The sequence below is a fragment of the Gossypium raimondii genome, chromosome 6 (assembly GCF_025698545.1).
Source record: "Gossypium raimondii isolate GPD5lz chromosome 6, ASM2569854v1, whole genome shotgun sequence".
Classification (NCBI taxonomy): domain Eukaryota; kingdom Viridiplantae; phylum Streptophyta; class Magnoliopsida; order Malvales; family Malvaceae; genus Gossypium; species Gossypium raimondii.
The window spans coordinates 4,062,307-4,085,240 of record NC_068570.1 but is presented as its reverse complement, the minus strand read 5'-3'; the positions used below and the strand labels follow the sequence as shown (position 1 = coordinate 4,085,240).

General features: G+C 31.7%; 2 protein-coding genes across 3 annotated transcripts; one reads left to right on the top strand and one right to left on the bottom strand.

The window, feature by feature from the left end:
- The first annotated feature begins 1,153 nt into the window (after nt 1–1,153).
- Nucleotides 1,154–2,627, top strand: LOC105773948 (uncharacterized). Its single transcript, XM_012596174.2, has one exon. It carries the CDS (start codon nt 1,286–1,288, stop codon nt 2,306–2,308), a length of 1,023 nt encoding a protein of 340 aa, XP_012451628.1. The 5' UTR covers nt 1,154–1,285; the 3' UTR covers nt 2,309–2,627.
- A 9,856-nt stretch (nt 2,628–12,483) lies between these two features.
- Nucleotides 12,484–22,731, bottom strand: LOC105774389 (TPR repeat-containing thioredoxin TTL1). Of its 2 annotated transcripts, XM_052632513.1 has the most exons (9): nt 21,537–22,731; nt 21,260–21,455; nt 20,993–21,165; nt 20,519–20,852; nt 20,229–20,433; nt 18,707–20,134; nt 15,372–15,454; nt 13,292–13,649; nt 12,484–13,216 (listed from the first exon to the last, which is right to left on the bottom strand). In XM_052632513.1, the coding sequence occupies exons 1-6, from the start codon at nt 22,466–22,468 to the stop codon at nt 19,881–19,883; spliced, it is 2,094 nt and encodes a 697-aa protein (XP_052488473.1). In that variant the 5' UTR covers nt 22,469–22,731; the 3' UTR covers nt 12,484–13,216; nt 13,292–13,649; nt 15,372–15,454; nt 18,707–19,880. The 2 variants fall into 2 exon arrangements, with proteins under 2 accessions (XP_052488473.1, XP_012452330.1); XM_012596876.2 differs by lacking the exon at nt 15,372–15,454.
- Nucleotides 22,732–22,934: the final 203 nt, after the last annotated feature.

Genomic DNA, 22,934 nt, shown 5'->3' with positions numbered 1-22,934 from the left:
TCAGAATTTTAAAGGCATAGTGAGGAGGGACAACTAAAAGCTGACAAGCTTAAATCCAGCTTTAACTTAAGATCCAACGTTAGGGTTGTCGAAACATTCTAGAAAAAAAATTACATTCGCCAAATAACCAAGTAATATTGCAACACTAATTAACAACTTTGGTACAAAACAGAGCATCTCTCCATAGTTCCTATCCCCCACTAGTCTCTCTCTCTCTCATGATGATAATGATAACTATAAAATGAACAAGAATAGATTGATTACTTATATTTCCACGGTCTAAAATAAAAATCACAAACAAAGGCAAATCAAGTCTAATCTTAAAGCAAAGTGTTAGTGGATGGAGGGGGCCATTCTTTCCCCCCCCGCTCTCAAGTGCATTAACCCCCCTCCCCCCTCATTATACCTTCCTTCAACTTTTTTCCCCTTTTTTTGTTTTAAATTTTCAACCCAATTTTCCCTCCCCTTAAAAATCTTCCGGTGTGTTTACTCCTTTTTTCCAAATCACATGCTGCATTTTATCCAAACTAAGAATATTACTATATGAAAATTGACCAATCTGTTTATATATTGTACTCTTTGTTGGTTGTATAGGCAACTATGGCAAGTAAGGGCATGGGCTCTTACAAGTTGAGGGTATGATGATGGGAGCATGAAAAAAAGCTTGTGGACTTTAACCTTTTCTTTTTCTAATTTGATTTGTTTTAATATGTATTAGTAGATTAAAAAAAGTAAAAGTAAGGACCCAAAAAGAAACCCCACTTGTGAGCTGTGAAAAAGTGGCCCCATTTTGAAAGAGAGCAAAAAAGAGTTAATAGGAAATTAAAATGAGATACATATTTAAAAAAGGGTAAATAAAGCTGTCCACCATCTCCCTCCTTTCTATTTTAAAAACATAATCTTAACCCCACAACACTTTTCATTAAAAAAACACATAACACTTTGGTTTAATAAAAGATTTTGATATCTCACGTTTAAATTTTATTACATATGAATTTACTTTAAATTTAATTTGAATTCTGAATAGTTTATAGATGAGTCTTAAATTTGAGTATTAAAAATTTAAAATTTTTTCTTTTATAAATTGTGTTGACTATTGATTGACATGTGAGTTAATTTATGTGTATAATATATGTGTTTATTTTTCAAAATAAATTACAAGCCAAGAAAAAGTTGAAAAGTGCCCATTGTCCAACATGTCAAAAGAAACCATTGAAGTTAGTTGAGCAAAGAGAATAAGAGGGAAACAAAAGAGAAACAAAATCAAAACAGCCCTGCCATCACCATGAAAGGAAGAAAAACCAAAGGAGCTCCTTCAGCAGATTTGCTAGTATGTTTCCCATCTCGATCCCGTTTAACCTTAATGCCTAAGCCCATTTCTAGTCCAGCAAGGCCATCGGAACCCGACATCCGCCACCACAATCACCGCCATCACCACCACCCTCTCATTAAGAGATCAAGAACCAGGAATGGTAGTGGAGTAGGCTTAGCTAGCCCTCTTCTATGGGCAAACAACAAGCAAATGAGACCCGAGATCACGGAACCGTCTTCCCCTAAAGTCACCTGCGCCGGGCAGATCAAAGTCAGGTCTAAAACCACCTCATGCAAAACCTGGCAATCAGTGATGGAAGAGATTGAAAGGATTCACAACAGCAGGCGTCACAAGAAGAGACCCGGTTGGATCGAGTCCCTTGGTTTTAAAAAGGAAGTGATGCAGTTCTTTACCTGTTTGCGGAGCATCCGTTTCGATTTTCGATGTTTCAGGTCATTCCCTCAATCCGATATCACTACCGAAGATGATGATGACGAAGATGAAGAATCTCAAGAAAACCATAACCATATCCATGATGATGACAAGGAGGCATCGAGAACCGTATTCTCGAAATGGTTCATGGTGCTTCAAGAGAATCAAAACGACGGACTTTTAAAAGAAGAAAAGGGGAAGTCCCATGACGTTGACGTTGTTGATGATGATGCTCAAACTGCAGTTCCACCTCCAAATGCCCTCTTGCTTATGCGCTGTAGGTCAGCTCCTGCTAAAAGTTGGTTAAAAGAGAACGTTAAAGATGAAGAAAACATACAAAACGATGATGAAGAAGAAGAATGCAAGAAGAAATGTGAGAAGAAAACAAAGAATTTAAGGTCATTAATGGAAGAAGAAAACAGAAAGACAACAACACAAAGCTTGGTGGTGATGAAGTACGACCTTGGTTTCTACAAAACTTGTTCTTCTGATACAGCCAAAGAGACATGGGTTGTTGGTGGATTCAAAGATCCATTATCTCGAAGTCGAAGTTGGAAGAGATGATTGGCTTTTTTCTCTCTTTTTCTGTGCTTTATTTTGAACATTTTCTCCTACTTGTATCTGAGTTCTTTTCTAGGAGGAACTGAGAATTGGAGAACTTAATCACCACCTATAGTTTTCCATTTGATTAGTGATAATATATTTTCCATTTCTATTGTATGATTTGAATGTTTGTAGTTTCTATCATGAAATCTGTACAGCTTTCCACTTCTTTTCCATAGGAAAAGATTTTGCTGCCATTGTACATTAATTGTTCTTACATCCCTGAATTCTGAACCTTTATTTTTCTTTTGATTTTTATCCAATAATGTATAAATTTCTATCTCTAACTTGTATTATTTTTATCTTTCATAAAATTATTAGATTTTTGATTAAATTTGAATTAGATTTGAAGTTCAATCAAGTCGATTTACGCAAAGCAAAACTCCTCCACTATTATTTTTTCTATCCAAAAAACTCCAACCTAAAACTTTACCTAACAAAATTAGATTCTTTATCATTTTAACCAACACATTTAACTATTATTGATGTTTGATCACTTTAACTCATGAGAAAGGGTTGTATAAAACTGTGATTTCACTTCATCTCTGTCTCCTTTCAATAAGAGAATGATAAATCAGATTTTTTCTCTTAATTTTCAGCCTTTTTCTCCTGGTGTTTATTTATTTTTAATTTTATGGATTTGCTTGAGCTAATTTCTATCTCTACAAGGGATGTTATAGCACCGTGAGTGGCATGATACTAAGACAATAATGAAAGAACCAGCAGAGTGTGCAGCAATACTCAATTGATCTTCAATGTAACCTTAAAACATGTCTATAATGTATATGTCTAGAAAACATGGAAAATGGACATCTGCACTTACTAATTACCAAATCTCATGTTTTATCATTAGTACTTATTAGAATTGGCAAGTTCATTACTTTGGAGAAATTTGAAATATATTTAAAATATTTTAAATAGAAAAAAAAGTTAAAAGATAGTTAATGTAACATCTCATTACTTGACCCGATCATCAGATTCGAGTTATGAGATGTCATATTCCCTGCCGGAACAACTACGACCAAACTATATTCGATTTATACTATTAAATGATTAATTTCAACTAATACAATCATACAATACAATATATAGTTGTTTCCGGGTCTTAATTATATGAGCTTACGAAAGTTCTAAAGTCAACGCAAAGCCGAATTAAGACCAAATTATAAAGATTTCAAAACATTGGGTTGATGTCGTGACGTAACATACTGAACAAGCCTCGTCACAACAATCAATACTCGATGTCGCATTGTAAATGACAACTTGATCTCATCATGACGACAAATATTCGACATCGTGACATGACGTATTGTTTTTTTGTTAAATTTTGATACCTATTTGCAATCATCTAAATCACATCAAACTCATTTGCAAATATAACTTCAATCAAATCTACATATCCAATGAATCCCATTAGAGCTAAACTACCATTTATGCATAAAAGTTGTCACCCATTTCGACAGATTCATTCAAATTCACATTACTATATATATCGGTATTTAGATACATTACCATATTTATTAACATTCCATAAGTTATACCTAACCAAATGTTATATTATTCTCCATTTCATATATATATATATATAAACATATGTTCAATTGAAAATGCTTACCAACTTTTCTTAAGAAAACAATTTCAAAAAGAAAAATTATTATGATGAGTTCAAATAAGTGTTTTTTTATTATTTGCATAAGCGTTTTAATGTCATTTCTTTGTCATAAGACTACCATATGAATTTTTTTTAAATAATTTCAAAATATCACACCACTAAATTTAACAAAAGAATTTTAGCGAGTAACAACTGGACCTGAATTTTAAATTCAAAAAGTACAAAAACTAAATTCTTGAACATAAAAAATATTACATTTCAAATGTACAAAATGCATAGGGACTTGGAACATAATTGAACCTTTAAATTTTTACTCTATGATTTATATATTTTTAAATTTAAAAAATATATTTTTAGATGATGATATAATCATTATCATGCGTCACTATTGGCAAAGTATTACATATCTCAAATTTAAGGATGTTACGAAAAAATTAAAATAATAGATGGAAAATAAATCTATGTACCAAATTGAATAAAAAAAACCAATCAATAACAGTATATTAGAGTGAGATACTTAAGCAATTTTTTATTACCTGGGATATGTGGAAAACTAAAAATAAAGAGTGAAATTAGAATATTGGTTGTCCTAATAATAAGGGTTGTCTAGTTTATGAACAAGAAGAAAGAAAGGATGTCTAATTTATGTGGAAAGTGATGCATGAACCACCTGGTTGTTGACTTAATTATGTGCTGTACATTGTCGTTGAATATTTGTTAACTTCATTTATTTGGTTTAAATCATGAAGAGAATAAACCCCGCATGGGACCGAGTAAGTTCCATTCAAATTAATTGTGGGTTCAATGTTTAGGTCAATTTGTATTAGTTGCATTATTGTTAAAATTTTATTCTTTTCTCGTAAAAAAAATTAAACCAAAATAAATAAATAAATAAATAAAACCGATGGGATGCAACAATTTTCACCCAAGGTTAAAGAGATTTTGAAGGATGAAAACTTAGGTGAAAGTCGATTGAATTATGAGTGAATTTGTATAAAAAAATAAATTGTATTCAATTTTTTTAATATTTATTTGAAATTTGATTTTTAAATAAGTTTGAAAAAAAATTTGAGGAGATCTCCTAATGGCCCTTTCGAAAGAACTTTATTTTCATTGCGGTGTATTTAGTTTCTTCTTTTTTGTCTTATGCTATAGTATTGTTAAAATATCTAATCTTATCATCATCACTGTTTGTACACTAATCGTGAGTGAATGCACTGCCTATCTAAAATAACCCTAAATATTAAAAAAATTATAGAATGGTAGACAGTTTTGAGTCATTGACCCGAAACTGGGCCTAGAATTTGAGCTCTAACATCTGTTGTATTTGGTGGCCTAGAAGCATTAATCATTTCAAACTTTCTTGATGCATTTAGGGCTAGTTTGGATAGGCAGTGTGTTTACTTCCGGTGAGGTTAAAAACAACAGTGGCGGTGAGATTAGTTATTATAGCGGTGAGATTGAATACTGTAGCGGTGAGATTAGAAACAATGGTGGAGTGTGTGTTTGGATTCAAACGCAGTTGTAGCGGTGAGATGAGAATAAAAAATGACTATTAAGGACCTCAGATTAGAATTGATATATAATAGAATTTTTTAAAATTATTTTACTTTTTAAAAATTATTAAAATATGTGAATTTATAAATTCATTTAATAAAATATTAAAATGCTTCTTCTAATATTTTAATGAACTATATAATCAATTTAAATTATTTATTAGATAAAATGATCATTATTTTTAATTTTTTATAGTTAAATTATTTATTAGATTTTACAAATTTAAAAGTTTACAACCTACTTTATTATCATTACTCACCACTAATTTTTGCCAAGTACCCCACTTATTTCTGATGCAGAAACACCATTCAGTTCCTTCAACCTTTCCTATTTGAAGCATATATATGCTAATTTTTGTTGCAAAATTTTTTGGATGTAGAAAAGAGAAGATAGAAGAAAAAAGCTGCAGTGAGTGAATGCAATCCTACCTCGACATTGGGTGATAAATACATTTTATTATTGTGCTTTTGAATATTGTTAGTATTTGCTAGTCTCTAAATGCTTGCCCGAGAGTTGTTTGATAAAATGCCTGAGAAAGGTTGCTTGCCGAATGAGTTTAGCACTTTACTGCATGGCTACTATCATAAAGGGAAGTTATCTGAAGCAAATGCTATTATAAATGAGATGATGAGAAATGGTTCTGTCCCTAATACTTGTAATATTTTGCTGCATAGCCTATGGAAAGAGGGTAAAATATTGGAGGCAGAAGAGTAAGGGTATTTTTGTCTGTTAAAAATACCAACAGTTGAAATCTCCAGCTGAAATCTCCTGCTGATTTTTAGCTGACCAGCGTGGTGGAGATGCCTGCTCACTGGACTGACCTGCTGAACCAAACAGCATACCAGTGAGGTTGGCACCATATTTTCCCCCCAACTGCACCTCACTGGCATTAAAAGCCAAACCAAAGGAAGCCTTAGTCAGGCCTAGAATTCGATTGAGCCATGTTGGAATTGACCTACAAACTATGATCTTCTTCAACTTTTAATGTGAGTTTTTTTCTAAATAAGAAATTAGTTAAAAACAACAACTATTTTGACAAGTATAATTTCATTTTTTAAATGACATTGAAAAATTAGAATTTTAAATTAATATGCTAATTGAGTTTTAGCTCGACTGACATGGGCATGGTTGCTAATGCAAGATGACGTAGGTTCGAGTACGCTGAAGCATATAATCCTTCTATTTATGGATTGGGGAGGGACTAGGGATAGTTCTAAGCATTGTATCAAAAAAAATAAATATGATCGGGAGATAAACGATATAAATCTAAAAACAGTTTGCATCTAGAAACATGGATAACAGAGAGATAATCGATTTGAATTGCTCATCTTCGTAAAAAAAACAAGAAAAAGAAATAAATAAAGTGAATCACTCAACCTTGAAAAGAAAAGCTCGAGACCATATTTATTAAACTAAAATCTCCATCTTTTTATGCTTGGTCAAGCCAAATACTTAAATGCTTTTAATATGCTATAGTTTAAAAGAAATAAAAAGTCGTAAAAACTAAATAAAATTCAATTTTACAAGTTGAATCTCCTAAATAGGCTTTCAAGTAAGATAATATCCTCATAAACCATAATGAATGAGTTTAATTTACAGGTATTTCTAAAATTAAATATAAAACTCATTTAAATAATTAAAATCTTAAGCTAAGATAAATATCTGTTGAAAAATATTGTCATCTTGTTGGATTGCAACCTTTGAATCTTAATTGATATGGAACCTTAGAACCAAGAAAATTCAGAAAATCAACAAAAGAACATGATTTTAATGTAAAATTAAGAAGGAAATCTAATCAACTTGTGACTTAGCAATAATGATAACTAGAAAATATATAAGGTAAATGGCTAAACCTTGGAACTCAAATCTCCATTCTTTAATGCTTGGCTAAACTCCTAACAACTAATTAAAAATTGGCTTTGCAAGTCTTATATAATTGAATTCTAAATAAATAAATATTTAATGTCCTAAATAAACTCCTAAGACATACTAAATCATCCAAACCAACCATAATTAAGGACTTTTATTTCTAATAATTAAATATAAAACTCCTTTAAATAATAAAAATTTTAAACTAAGATAAACAACTCGAGTCCTACTTGAATTCATATAAGACCAACTTTCTTTTTGGTGACAAAAATATGAGAGTATCTATTACAAAATAATATTAGTATCGGCAAGACTAGGCATCAAGAGTCATCTATCTAATCGTATATGGTCCGCAACCCTTGAAGGAGATGCATGAAACATTTTGGGATCAATGGGTAATTCGTTCATCAATCCGACCAGAATTGTAACCACCCGATAGTCAGGAGTGTCGGAAAGTGTATTTCCAAGACTCCGTTACCGTAAATTGGACTTGTAAATATTTACTATAAATATTTGCGAAGCTAGTTGTGTGGTTAATTAGGCTTTGGTTAGGTAAATTTGTATGAATTAAGAGTAATTAGGTAAAAGGACTAAATGGTATATAGGATAAAAGTTGAATCATAGATTAAAGAAAAATTAAAGAGACCAAAGAAGAAATTATGCCATTATCTTTAAATGAGGCGGCATAAGGATGAAAATATTATAAAATTTTAATTAAAATATATATTATTATAATATATTTACCTTAAGAATTAAGTATATATATATTATATTATATTATAATAAAACAAATAAATAAAGAATGAATAAATAAGAAACAGAGAAATCCAAACGAATTAGAAAAGAAAGAAAGAGGAAAAAGAAAAGAGAGAAAGGAGAATGAGGAAGGGACTTAGGGGTTTCAAAGTTTTAAGTTCAATTGGTTAGTCAATTTAGTCCCTTTTTCTTTTAATTTTTATGTTTTTAGAATCCCGGTGTTAAATACTACCCAACCTATGCCAAAATTTTAGAAATTATTGAGTTTTTAGGTGTTTTTAATGTTGAATAATTTTAGTATTAGAGATTAAATTGATAGATTTTAAGCTACAAATGAAAAAGGATTAAATTGTAGAACAAATAGTAAATTTTGTGTAATAGGGACTAAATTGTAAAAAATTTGAAATTTAGGAATTTATGTGAAAATAGGGAGTTGAATTTAGTCTAAAGTGGAATTTACATGAAAATAAAGAATCAAATGTGAAGAATAAAAGTTAGTCTCGGTTTAGGGACTAAATTGAAATTTAGGCAATATTTGAGTAAAAATTGAAATATTCAATATGAAATTAAATTGTGTTGTATTGATGATTTTTAATTGTTCTAATTCTGTAGCTAACGTCGTACCGGAACCCTCGACTAAAAAGGGGAAAGATAAAGTCGACGAGGAATAGCTCAGAATTTCTAGTTTGTATTTCTATAATATGAATTTAGTTGTTAATTGTTATAATTCAATTTAATGTATATGGTAAGTGTTGAGGTGAGAATTATCGTGTTTTGTAATTGAAATTGATTGATTTAGTATGTGATAAATTTATTGAATTTATATTGATTGAATTGGTATATATATTGAATAAATTGATTATTTGAAAAGTGAAATTAAACCCTATTAACTGTATCGGGTTAAGTAGGATATAGATGGCATGCCATAGGATTGGAAGAGTTCAGGGATTTCTTCGACTTCGAGTCGATAATACACTGGGTGTCAAATTATTACTTCGGATATATTCGATGAGGCAATGGGTGCCAATTTACTTCGATTTAGCCGATGAGATACTGTGTGTCAAATTATTACTTCGAATTATCCGATGAGACACTGGGTGCCAAACTGGTTTGTTTTGGTTGGATCCATATATCCGTGTTAGTCTGGTCGTGTTAATAGGGGTAAATGAATAATAAATTTTTATAATTGATATTGAAATGGCATGGTATGAGAAATGGAAGTGAAATAGTGAATTAAAAATAAAATGTGAAATATGTTGTAAATACATGGAATATATGAGTTATATACTCATGAATTGAATATGGAATGGATAATGCCGTTGTTTAAATAAAATGTGAAACAAGTTATGAAAAACTATTTATATAACAAGTATGAGAATTGGGATATTTGTGAAACAAATGAAATATGATATGCTATTATGTATGAATTCAAAGAGTTGGCATATGGTAGTTATGATTTTTAAATAATATTAATATGTGTTTATATTTCAAACATACATTTTTAATCTCTTATCTTTAAATATTCGAATTATAGAAATATCATTGAGTTTATACTCAACGTACGGTTTTGTTTTCCATCCGCAGGTTAGGTACTTAACTTATGATCGCCGATTCAGCACCCAACAACTATCCCTAACTCAAATGTGGCGATGTCTATCTTTTGTGTCGGCATGTACCTAGGGTGTCAAATTAATAGTTATTTTGTGGATTGAATGTAAATGAGGTTATAAGTTTAATATTGGTTTGGTATATATATACATGTGTTTGTTTTTGAAGTTTTATTATGGCATGTTAAATTGATGTTTAAATATTCATAACTAGGTAAAATGAATTAAATTAGGTATGTTTATAATTTGAATTTGAATGATGTTTTGATAATACAAATTGATGATATAAATGTGGTACCAACGAGGGTACATTGGTTAGGCACCTTGGATGATTATTTTGATATGTGTTTGAATGTGTTTTGAACTAGTTAAACGAATGATTTTTGAATTGCTTAATGTCCAAGCTTGCAGGGAATGGTAAACTTGTTATTTAGGGTACATTCTAGCCATATGGCCGTGTGAATCTTGCAGCTTTGAAAATTTTATTATTTTTCAAAAAATTCTCTGAGTTTCGAATTAGTCCCGATTTGTTTCTAACACGTATTTTGGACCTTGAGGGCTCAAATAAGGGACATTATGTATGAATTTAATTGGCTTTTGACCTGAATACTATATGATATCAAGGTTTAAATTTATGTCTGTTTGATCGATAAGTTTCGGTAATGCTCTGTAACCCAGTTCCGACGAGGGATATGGGTTGGGGTGTTACAAGAATATGATGAGCAAATTTTGCATCCTTTGATATTTTCTTAATTTCCACACGTCAATCACATTTGCATAGTTATTGAATTCTTAAATTCAAATCTCTGTTCGACTAACATTTGATGCCTTTGTGAATCCCCTTGATGGCTAGAGCACAATCAGTCTCAATGATATATCTATCCCAATTAGCATCCCAAGCCACCCGAAGGACATCATAGATAGCCCAAAGTTCTGTTTTCTCTACGCTACATCTTTCAATGTTATGTCCTATCCCCCACATCCATCTACCATACTCGTCTCTTGCTACTGCTGTCAAAAAAGCCAATCCCAAGGACAGAATGCGAGCTCCATCAGCATTCAGCTTAAAAGAACCAGGAGGTGGTGGATTCCATACTTGATACATGATACGATTCCTAGAGGAGCCACCAAAATTACTTGGCCTTTGCTTAATAGATCTCGTGCAATACCATGAAGACTGAATAACATTTTCAACATTAAAAAGGTCACCTTGAAGAACTGCAAAATTCTTTTGTTTCCAAATCTTCCAGCATACAATACCAAATAAGGACTGCCAATCTACATCCTAAAAGATTAAGCCGACTTTGTTCCTTAAATTAGCCAAAAGCCAATCCATCAAGGGGTAGGACAAGAATTGAGGCAAAACCCTCGACGGGATAATTTGCTTCCACACCTCTCGTGCATGACAATAATCCCTAAGAACGTGAAGACAGGATTCATCGACACTCCCACATGTCTTGCATGAAGGATCTTTCGAGAGACCTTTTTTACATTGCTCCGCATTAGTTAGCAGTCGTTCCTTAAAGACCAACAAAAAAAATGACAAACCCTTTGTGGACCAACAAGCGAAAAACTTTAACTATATAAATAAAGACCAAATTATGCTATTATACCATACATAAGTTGTGAGTTTAATTTATGTACCTTAATGAAGTTATTTTAGTTTCTATACTTTTTAAAATTTGAAATCTTAATCTTGACAAAAACAATAGTCATTAAAGTTGTTAATATCTATTATTTTTAAAATCTTATGTGACAAACATTTTATTACATGTATAATACCATGTCAGCTTGCTATTTCCACATAATACTCACAAAAGGGCATTGCCATTTTAGTTAATGGATTTAATGGTTATTATTTGAGTATGGACTAAAATTTGGAAATTATAAGAACTAAAATGATCAAATTATAGAACATTGAATAAATCTACCACTTAGCATAGTACAAGACTAAGGGCACGTTTGGTTCGCTATAATAGAATAGAGGTGTAATGGAATAGAGGCGTAATAGTAATTCAATTGTTTGGTTGAATGGAATGGAATGGAATAGAACTGTAATAGTATTCTTGTGTTTGGTTGAATGGAATGATGTTGTAATAGCATAAGGAAAAAAACTAAAATGACTAGAATACCCTTAGCAGAATTTTTTTTGGTAGATGATTATTGTTATTGTTATTAAATTTTAATAAGATTATTAATATAAATAATAAATAATTTAATCATATTTTAACATAATTATTATTAAATATAATTTAATAAAATATATAATTTAATAAAATTCTTAATATTAAATATTCTTATATGAATTTACTAAAATCATAATATATAATACTATAAATATAATTAAAAATAATAATTATTAAATATAATTTAATAAAATATATAATTTAATAAAATTCTTAATATTAAATATTCTTATATGAATTTACTAAAATCATAATATATAATACTATAAAATATAATTTAAAATAATAATTATTAAATATAATTTAATAAAAATATATAATTTAATAAAATTCTTAATATAATTATTCTTATATGAATTTACTAAAATCATAATATATAATACTATAAAATAATATATAATCTACTTTATTATTTTTAAATTGCAATACATATTTAATGTGCTAAAATATCATTAGTGAAACAAATAATTTAATTATTCTACAATGAAAAAATATTAGCAGAATAAATAACTTGAGAATTATATTTTGCATAAAGATAATATTCATATATTAACAAAATGTTACATGAAATTCATGAAATTCTATGTCATAATACATATGTTATACAGTTTTACAACATCAAAAAGTTAGAACATTGTAATAACATACCATCTCAAATATTACAAACAGAAAAAGTTACCAAAATATCATCAACAGAACCATGATTTTTAATGGTCAGCAAGAAATCTTCTGACCCATTCCAACCGCACATCAGAAGGTAAACTAAAGAAAATGCTCGATAGCGCTCATCCACAGTTAAACTTTCTATTTCACATAAGGTTGGATATAAATTTATAGCTTTTTCTTGGATGATCTGGAATTCTTTTGACTTTTGTTGAACTACCACATTTGAGGCAATACTCCTGCTGATTTGTTCGCCAATGGCCCGCATGTTTTCCGCCAATAAAGTGGTAGCATCATGAAATGAAGAAATATGATCACTTGCATCAGAATTCTTTTTTTTCTTCTTTGATGATGTGGAACCCCCTTGGTGACTATCTGGTTGCGGTTCTGTAGTAGAAACATCCATGTCATCCAAAGAGACATCAGCTTCGCAGTCATAGATTTCGTTTCTTTCTTCATTAATATCTGTAGTAGGTACATCCTGAACATTTATTTCTTCAATAACATCAGCGGCTATTTGAGCATCTTTCCCAGTCGCTCGATCTTTTGCGTAGATGGTAGTAAGTTGATCGTAGTAAGGGCAACTACGATGTCTGAATTGACTAACTTCTTTATGACTCTATAAAAATGAGGAAATCATATTAGTTATAAGTTTGGTCAAAATAAGATAATAAAGACTTGAAATAATTCTTACATTTAAATAAGAGTTCCAAACCACATCTTCAGCAACAACGAGCTGCCTATGCTTATCTCAACCAAAACCGCTATTGTTTTGGCCATTAAGCATGTCATACACGATTGACCAATCCCTTTTCAGTACCCTAATCCTCAATTCAATATTAGGTCTAGCCTTCAACATTGCATTGGGTAAAGCTTTTTCTAACATTTTTCCAACTCGTTTAAATAACCGGCTTTGAACCCCGTATCAGCATTAAAGGTTCCAACATTGTGCAAGTCCACCATACGAGAAACCAACGCTGCATCTTCTTCTGGAACCCATTTCCTTTTGGTTCCTCGAGAAGTTTGGGAAGAAATATTTGATTCTGAAACACCTGACATAATTATCATAAGAAAAAAAACAAATTAAAATTAAGTTTAATATCATGAATCAAAAGGTGAACACTTTATAAAATTAAAATTAAGTTCAATATCATGAATCAAAAGCTCAACACTTTATAAAATTATAACACATGATGAATTAAAAGAAATTAAATTATAATTCAACAAGTTTAGTACAATACAATAAACAATTCAAACACCACCAAAGTTTCACAAACTAGATACATAAAATAACATAAACAAATTAACTCAAACTCATTTTGTCCCTAAACCTAACTAATTTCTAGATGCTTGCCATTCATCGAACATTTGGTTGGCTAGTTTCATCCTCCAAGTAGCACATGCATCCGATGGATGAATATTTACGATATTCGGTTCATCGTCATCTATCACATTACTAGGTAATCCTTCTCCCAACTCCGCTTTAATAGGATCAATACTCATATGGGTTCGAATAAAATTATGGAGCAAACAACATGCAATAATGATTCTATTGTGCACCCTTACAGGATAGAATGATTGACTTTTAAGTATTCCCCATCTAAGTTTTAATAACCCAAAGCATCTTTTAATAACATTACGTGCTGAGGCATGTTTCATATTAAAAAATTATTCTGGAGTACTTGGTTGATAACCTTGACGCCACTCATTCAAATGATATCGTTGTCCTCTAAAAGGTGCAAGAAATCCCTCACAATTTGTATATCCAACATCAACTAGATAATAACAACCTACAAAAAAAAACTTTTTTTAAAATGATTAATTCCCTAATAATGTTTGATCTTAAAGAATAATTCAAAGTCCTTTAATTTTGTACTTTACCAGAGGAACTTTTAGTCTATGTCTCCTACTAATGGCATCTCGAAGAACCTGTCCATCAACAACAGAACCTTCCCAACCAGGAAGAACATATACAAATTGCATATCATGTGTACAAACACCTAACATATTTGTTGTTATGTTACCTTTTCGCGTTCGATATCTAGGTTTATCAACTGTTGGAACCTTAATCTTGATGTAGGTTCCATCTAAAGCACCTAAGCAATTCTATAACACATGTCCAATACCTTAAACCATTTCCATCTTGGGTCTGTAGAATTAACTGTAATTGACTCTGCCTTTTTAAATAACACATCTTGTAAACGTATGACAACATTTAAAACATGGTGAACTGATCTGCTAACAGTTTCCCCGGACCTATTAAAGTGATGCTTGATAACTCGATTTTTAAGGTGATGGGAAATGATATGTAAAAACATTACCACTTGCTCATCAACAAGCATGTTCCTTGACGACTTCAATCCCCCTAACGTTTGTAACATCTCACATAGTTTAAAAAAGGAAATTCTATTCATCCTAAGTTGTTCAATACAAGTCTCGTCACTAGCATTTATAAGCCTTTTCACATAATCTCATTTTGCATAAAAATCTAAAATATAGGACCTAATCCTTGGTCTATAAGTATGTAGGCTATGGATGGCACCCAATGTAAGTAAGAACCAACTCGCAATTCTACAGATTTGCAACCATATTGTCAATACAATACCAATTCTTTTACGCCTCACACTTTGTCCTATTAAAGGCAGACGAGCCATTACTGAAAGATATTAAAGTGTTATATATCTTCAAATCGTAGTAAAAGGGTCACATTTCTCCATTACTAATTTCAATAACAGTAAAATAAAATTAAAGAATTTAATTGCCAAAGAACTTACAGTGATTTAGTGAATACAAGACGCTCAATTGTGGGTGGAGGAAGCAATCAAACATGCCAAAGAATTCAAGTTGCAATAACACACTATCAAAGAAAAATGAACAATACAAATTTAGAATCTTTACGAAGCAAAAAATAGAAATTAAAATTATCTTTGCAACTTGAAATTCATTTCTTTATCAAATTAGTTGTCATGATATAAAAGCACTTTAGGCCTCGATAATACAATCACAGATGCCATGCCTTTGTCTATTAACCAAAACCTTATGTAGAATTAGACTATCCTTGTGAGGTGAACAAATTTTGAAAATAGTCTAGAGCAATTTGCATAAATTATTCGTCCTCAAAATCTTTGATCATGTTATTATGTTGATGCTTTGTAGGTATATGAATAATTGAGCTAAAATTAAAATTTCATCTATATATTGAATTAAAATTAAATTTATATTTATACAACTGCACCAAAATAAAATTTTTAAATCACATTCTACATCAAATTAAAACAATTAAAGACTTTGTAATTATTAAACAGTATTTAATAATTAAATATATAATTTAATTATTTTATTTTAATACATTGGAATATTAAAAATAAAAAATATTTAAAATAAAAATATAATTTAATTATTTTAATTAAATATATAATTTAATTAGTTTTATGCATTTAATTATTTTTATTTTAACAAATGCATTATTTAATAAATTGAAATATTAAAATAAAAATATCCAAACTTTACTTGAATTGCAAAAATAAACAAATGCATTATTTAGTAAATTGAAAAACAAATGCATAAAACCAATCCATAACAATAAAATTAAAACTTGAATAATAATTGAAAATAATAGTTAAAATTAAAAATAATAAAAATAAATTGTTTTGCACTAACTATTACAATAGTCACTCAAAACTGATTTGCATTAACTATTACAACCTTATTAGTCAACTAAACAAATAATCGAACAAGAAATGAAACAAACAAGCTAGTCGAAACACTAGTTGCGCATATTCTCAGTAGAAATCAACTCTTAAAACTTGATCAATCCCAATTAATCATCTGCTAACAGTTTGACTTCTATGCTTATCAAACAGTTTACTAGTGTTTACTAGTGTAGATATATAACAATATGACTATTCTCGATTAAAATGAAACAAACAAGCTAGTCGAAACACTAGTTGTTCATATTCTCAGTAGAAATCAACTCTTAAACTTGATCAATCCCAATTAATCATCTGCTAACAGTTTGACCTCCATGCTTATCAAACAGTTCACTAGTGTTTACTAGTGTAGATATATAGCAATATGACTATTCTCGATTAAAACAGTTTACTAGTGTTTGAGAAATTCAATTGGGAGACTAATAAGACATCTTAATTGACCTATGCTATCATTTTCTCAAACATGGCATAGTCAAACACTTTACAATGTTATTTGTTTAAGAGCCGCGAATTGCAATCTTAATCAACCTCAGGTTCTGCATGGCATAGAAAAAGGAACTGCATAGAAAAAGTAATCCATATACAAGAGGTATCTTTAGATATAAAAAGTAATCCATACTGTTTTGCACATACATATTTAACTTTATAAAGAGAACAATATAGCTCATGGTGAATAAATAAAAAACAAGGCAAGTTTCATATTCATTAGGCGCAAGGTGAGCAGATTCTCAGTAGAAATCAACTCTTAAAACTTGATCATTCCCAATGGATCATATTTAGCCCAACCGAAACTTATATAGGACCCAAAACAGTGGCATAAGCAAAGAAACAAATTTATTATAACGGTACATGAAACGAGCAATAACAACTTTCCCAACATTATTGATATCTTTTTGTTGTAAATATAGATTATTATGTGAAGGGAACAAATATATATACCGTGACTGATAGATATCATGTCCGTCTCAAGTGTGTAGTTATTTTTCATTGTTTATTTTTCCTCACAATTAAAGACTAGTATTTCGAAAAATAATAAGGAGCTCCATAGTTGTAAATGAGCTTTATTTTACTAATACCTACAACTAATGAAGAATGGCAAGAAATGGTGTAAGTTATTTATCTAAGAGTTGCGAATTGCAATCTTAATCAACCTCAGGTTCTACAAAAGTGCAAATAATTTCTTTCTAAAATGAGAAACATATTGTCAATACAAAATCTTAATCGACCAACTAGCATCAGCATCCTCAATAAAAAGACTTGTCAATGATTAGACCCTTAAAACATTGATAGGAGGTATGCCTCAATGGGATCAGTACTTTAGTTTTAACATCTATAAACTGCTTTAAATCTAATTAAATCAAGAAACTGCATGGCATAGAACACAAAAGAAGGGCCAAGTAGAAAAAAATCATCCATATTAAACTCAGTAAAGGTTTGCAAAACTCTATATGGCAAGCTTAATGAACATAAAGCGATAAAGGAAACGCTATATTAAACTCTATGTTAAACTCAGCAAGTGTAGATAAAGGAAACGCGGGAATCCTGGGGTGGGGTTAGTCATAAACTAATTAGAGATCAAAACAAGGTTAAGCTTTGAACATAGCATCCCGGGACCATTGCATAAATATAGTCCATGAAAAATTTTAAGTGTAAACATAAATTTAAGTGTACACATGCATGATGCACTTTCACCTACTGAAATCTCTTTAGATAAAAGGTTGCATTTCTTAAAACCCAAAAAGCTTTTACATCCCACATATCAAATTGGATATGTTAAAAACAATGTTTAACACAAAATTAAGAAGAAAAGCATATAATCTTTATGAAATGCATCTAAACTACTTTGAAGCAAAGCCAGTTAAGAGAAATCAATACCGAACTTCTTTTTCTTTTCCAATAAAGAAATTTCATATACAAAGCATACCAAATTTATAGATCCTAATTTTTTTTTCCTTCCATATCCAAGAAAAAGGAACATTCAAAGTGAATATCAAATTTGCAAATTTGGGTTTGTCTTATTTCACCAAGATATCCAAAACAAAGCACAACCACAATAGGAAAAATTCACATTTGCAGAACGAACAAACTTCTTTGAAGCTAAAGTAATCACTTTTAGCATGACAAAGACCTTTTATTCTTTTTTCATTTTGAACATTTTTTATACCATTTTCATGTTCATATTTGAAGTTTGAATGGATAAATACAAGCGATAACAGCAACAAAAAGCGAAAAGAGACGGCCCAAGAAGATGCATAAAGTATATCAAACCAAATAATTGGAAACAACCTTTGCTTTGCTAGTTTATATCCAAATATGAAAGCGGAAAAGAAAAGTTGAAAGAACTGAAATAACTTTAACTAAAAAAATCAGAGAAAAAAAATGGAATCAAAGGCACTTACTGTAAATAAGGACGTTCAACTAGAAGGAAGATGAAGATGAAGATGGCGAATGGATGATTGATTTGTCGTCGATTAAAGAGCTAATTTCTGGGGTTCAGTTTGGGGATAAATGTTGAGGAAGAAATCTGCAGAAGTGAGTGAAAACGATGAAGAACAGACGCGTGCTATTTTGGTCCAAAAAGGGGAAAATGTTATTACGGGTGGTTTGGAATAGCAATTCAGACAAACGTGCCCAGAATGGCTATTACAAGATCGCACGGAATAGGGATGGAATAGAATGGTTGACTGAATAGAAAATTGTGAACCAAACATGGAATAGGGACGGAATTACTGTACCGCACAGAATAGAGACGGAATGAAATACCAATTCCATCGAACCAAACATGGTGTAATAGAATTTGATTTAACCTGCAACATTTATAGTTCTGTTTACATTTACATAGAATGTATAAACATAAAATGCTAAATTTGTTATCATACAAATTAAAATTATGTACAAATAACTGAAAGTATTAATGTCGCGTTGATCGCATATCAAATTGATAAGATCAAATTCTTTTAATTTTTATAAAAATAAACAATTTGCTGAAAATAAAAAAATTATTGAAAAACTGGGAGGGAGAAAGAAAAGTGTTAACCTATGTATAGTAGAAAAACTGAAAATAAAAATAATAGCATACAGTTCCTTTCTGGACATTCTTTTGGCATTTCCATTACTGGCACTAATCATGACCTTTCCATTATGCAATCTTTCTGCTAAAAGAAACAAACCAAATTTTCTTTTCTATCCTCACACTTACTATTTTTTCTTTTTTGGTTCCATTTCTATAAATGCAATATACACAACTCTTTGTTTCTTTCCTTTAAAACAGTAAAAGAAGAAAAATAAAATAATAAAAAATAAAAATCTCCCTTTTCCATATTTAAATCTCAAGTTGCCGCCCAAATTTCTCACAGCTTTTTAGACATGTATGAGTCTAATGCTGGTAAAGTGACTGAGCAGACATGATTAAGATTAGCCCCATCATTAGCATATTTTATTAGGATTAGCCCCATCATTAAAATTTCTCTCTCTTGTTGAACCTGGCTCTCTTTCTTTGTGAACAAAGAGGTGACAAATCTCCCTGCATATCTTCTCTTTGCACTTGCCCCATGATGTTGTTTCATTCTGTCCTCAACTGCTGTACAATTTGACTGATCTTTCTAGCAATTCAGGGTCATTGCCTGGAACTTCTTTAACCCTTGATCCGTTCTTGTATATCTTGAAAGCTGGAATGCAGGTTAATGCCTCTGACTTAGCTAAGTAGGGATGATCTTCTATCTCCACCTTGAGGAAGTTGATTGATGGGAATCTCTTGCACACTTGTTCCATAATTTGCACTACTTTCTTGTGTTTTGTTTTGTTACAGAATAGCACCACAGTCATCCCTGTCATTTGAATAAAAAGCTTTATCTAATTAGATTTACCAATGAGCTACTTACCAGGTGAGGTTACAAAGTACCTGAAGCTATGGCTACTTACCAGCTGAGGTTACAAAGTGCCTGAAACGCTCGTTGCTAGAGACCAAAACTAGATTTGACCCAAACTTCAAGTCCTCAATGTCTTCACCATGCTGCTTTTTGAGTTGGACCTTAGCCTCGAACAAAGCTCGAGCCACCTCCTTATCTCCAGGGGTTTCCCTTATCAACTTCTCATAATCTTGGATTGCAGTTTCCCATCTTTCAAGCTGAAAAGATGAAGGAAAGAAACAATAATGAATAATTATGTGGCTCATGATTAGGCCCTTTGATTATGAAGTGTGAATTATTTACCTTGGAATTACAATCAGCTCTCCTTAGCCTTGCCTTGCTATAAGATGGTTGAACATTGAGAGCAGCTGTGCAATCTTCAATGGCTTTTTCAAATTGGCCTAACTTTGATCTGCAAGCTGCTCTGTTGCATAGCAAAAGTGGATTGTATGAATCGTATTCGAGTCCTTCACCATATACGATGCAAGCCTCTACAAATTTTGATGCCTTGAAGAGCAAGTTACCGCTCAATCGAGCTGACGATACTGCTCTAGTCCTCTTTACCACTAGGCTTATTTCCTTGTTGCCTGGATCGAGTCTAGCCGCATGCTGAGCTGCTGATACAGCCTCATCTAGCCTATTGTCATCCCATCAAGTCTACAATTAATTATTGAACTACAATAATCTGGGCGCATGCATATGTATAAAATAGACAGTCCGCATGCTTTACATAAAAGTAATCACAAGCGTATAATCATCTAGAGTTCTTCGACTAACCTGCCAGAAACCATGTTTACCAGTGCTTTGATCATTAAAAGATAAGCACTAACAGTCAGGCCAAAGAAATTAATACACGATTCAATGGCAAATTTTGGTCCTTTGTTGTAAGTTATACAAGCCTCTTGATGCTTGTTGATCTTCAACAAGGCCTCTGTTTGTAAAGCATAGACCTGGAATAGATCACAAAGAACAACATATGACCATAAACAACTACATACAGCATACGATAAAACTCGACGTATATAAATTGTAAAAAAAGCTGACCTCGGGTGCAGAATCGACTCCTGAGGTTATAACACATTGAGTCTCCTTGAGTAAAGTGTTCCATTCGTGTGATTTTCGTGCATCAGAGCATCTTTTGAGACGTTGGATTAGAGTTTGAGCTTCAGATATGTGATTAGAGTCTGCATGATTTCCGGCTTGTTTGTAATGATATAATGCATGTTCTGGGTCTCCCAATCTGCATTGCAAGCAATACCAATTTTAGATTTTCCTTTCTGTGGATGATCATATAAAGTTTTACACTATGATTGAATACTACCTCAAATAAATTGTTGCCAAACGGTGATGAGCTCTGCAATAAGTAGGATCAAGCTGGATAGCTTCTTTGCACTCAACAATAGCCTCCATAAGACGGCCTAAACCTAACAAGGCAGCGCTTTTATTACACCGATATGTCGCCTGTTTAGAATCGAGAGAGATTGCTCGTTCGTATAAAGCCAATGCCTCTTCAAACCTTCCTTGCTTGTATGCCTCATTTCCCTTGTTCTTCAGTGTTTCAGGATCCAATCTACCTGTTAGACCGTGAAGCTGTTTAAACTCATCACTAGGTTGCCTTATAATATTGCCCATCACTGAACCACCAAGTTTACCAAGGCTGTTTTTTCTTGGTAGTTTATCCAAAGCTTCGATTGTTGCATTGGAACCATTGTTCCCTACAGCACTCCCAGCTCCAAGCTGTCTTAAGTTTCCCAACTGGCCTGCTAGCATTATATTACTCGAAGTTGCTCGAATAAGAGCTTTGCTATTGTTTGATTGCTGTTGATCACTAGTGGTTACCTTAGCAAGCTCCTTGGAGTGATGTGTTGAGCCAGACGAGGACGATGTCGAGCTTCTGCCGGTATTTGAACGTCTCCTACTGTCTTTCACAGGGTGAGAATACGAAACCGAGTTTCGCGGTGGCAACAACTCGGACTTCCTTACCGGTTTCTGATCCTGTTCCGGTAAAGGCTTAGCCAAGTTGGATGAATCCAGGAGGACAGGCTCCACGGTGCTGGTACTCCGTCTCCTCCTGGAATCATCATTGTTTGAAAGCTTCTTAGACTTATCAGTAACCGGTTCTTTTGAAACCTTGTTCATCCCTTTTCCGGGCAGTGCCGGCACCGATGATTTTTTCGACCAGTTGCTCCAACGTTGTAAAACTCCCCCCATTAGACCACACCCTAGCTCCTGCTCCATTGAACATTTTGTCATCTTTGCCAACTTTTCCACTTGAAAATGATTGTTATGGAAGATATATTGAATTAGTCTAAAGGCAAAGAATTTGTCAACAGAACAGAGGGAATCAGAGCAATATTAATATAACCACAACCACTACGTATGTACAAGAAGAAAAATATGAACCAAAAGAATTCAAAGAATCAAACAATTGAAGCAACAATAAAAGATGACTTGAATTTGAAGGATTCGTTCTATGTAACAGGCTTAGTCCTAGAAGATGTATTTATATCCCCTCTAGAGTGGCTTCCAAGAAACCTACTTTATCTTTATAGGATACTGAGGAAAAGGGGATGGAGGTTTACACACAAATTTTTTTTTTGAAAATAATGTTTATAAATATGGGGATGAATCCTACCCTTTGATGATTTTTTTAATCTCTAATGACCACATGATTTAAATTAAATGCAAAAAGAATGTTTTTGTTCGGTTGTTGCATATT

Bases quoted from the DNA above. Each gene is read 5' to 3' on its own strand.
- LOC105773948 (XM_012596174.2), top strand. From the start codon at position 1,286: ATGAAAGGAAGAAAAACCAAAGGAGCTCCTTCAGCAGATTTGCTAGTA.
- LOC105774389 (XM_052632513.1), bottom strand. From the start codon at position 22,468: ATGACAAAATGTTCAATGGAGCAGGAGCTAGGGTGTGGTCTAATGGGG. The intron at 21,166-21,259 runs GTCAGCTTTTTT...GATCTATTCCAG, and splicing joins GAGTCGATTCTGCACCCGAG to GTCTATGCTTTACAAACAGA. The intron at 20,135-20,228 runs GTAAGTAGCCAT...TTCAAATGACAG, and splicing joins GCACTTTGTAACCTCAGCTG to GGATGACTGTGGTGCTATTC.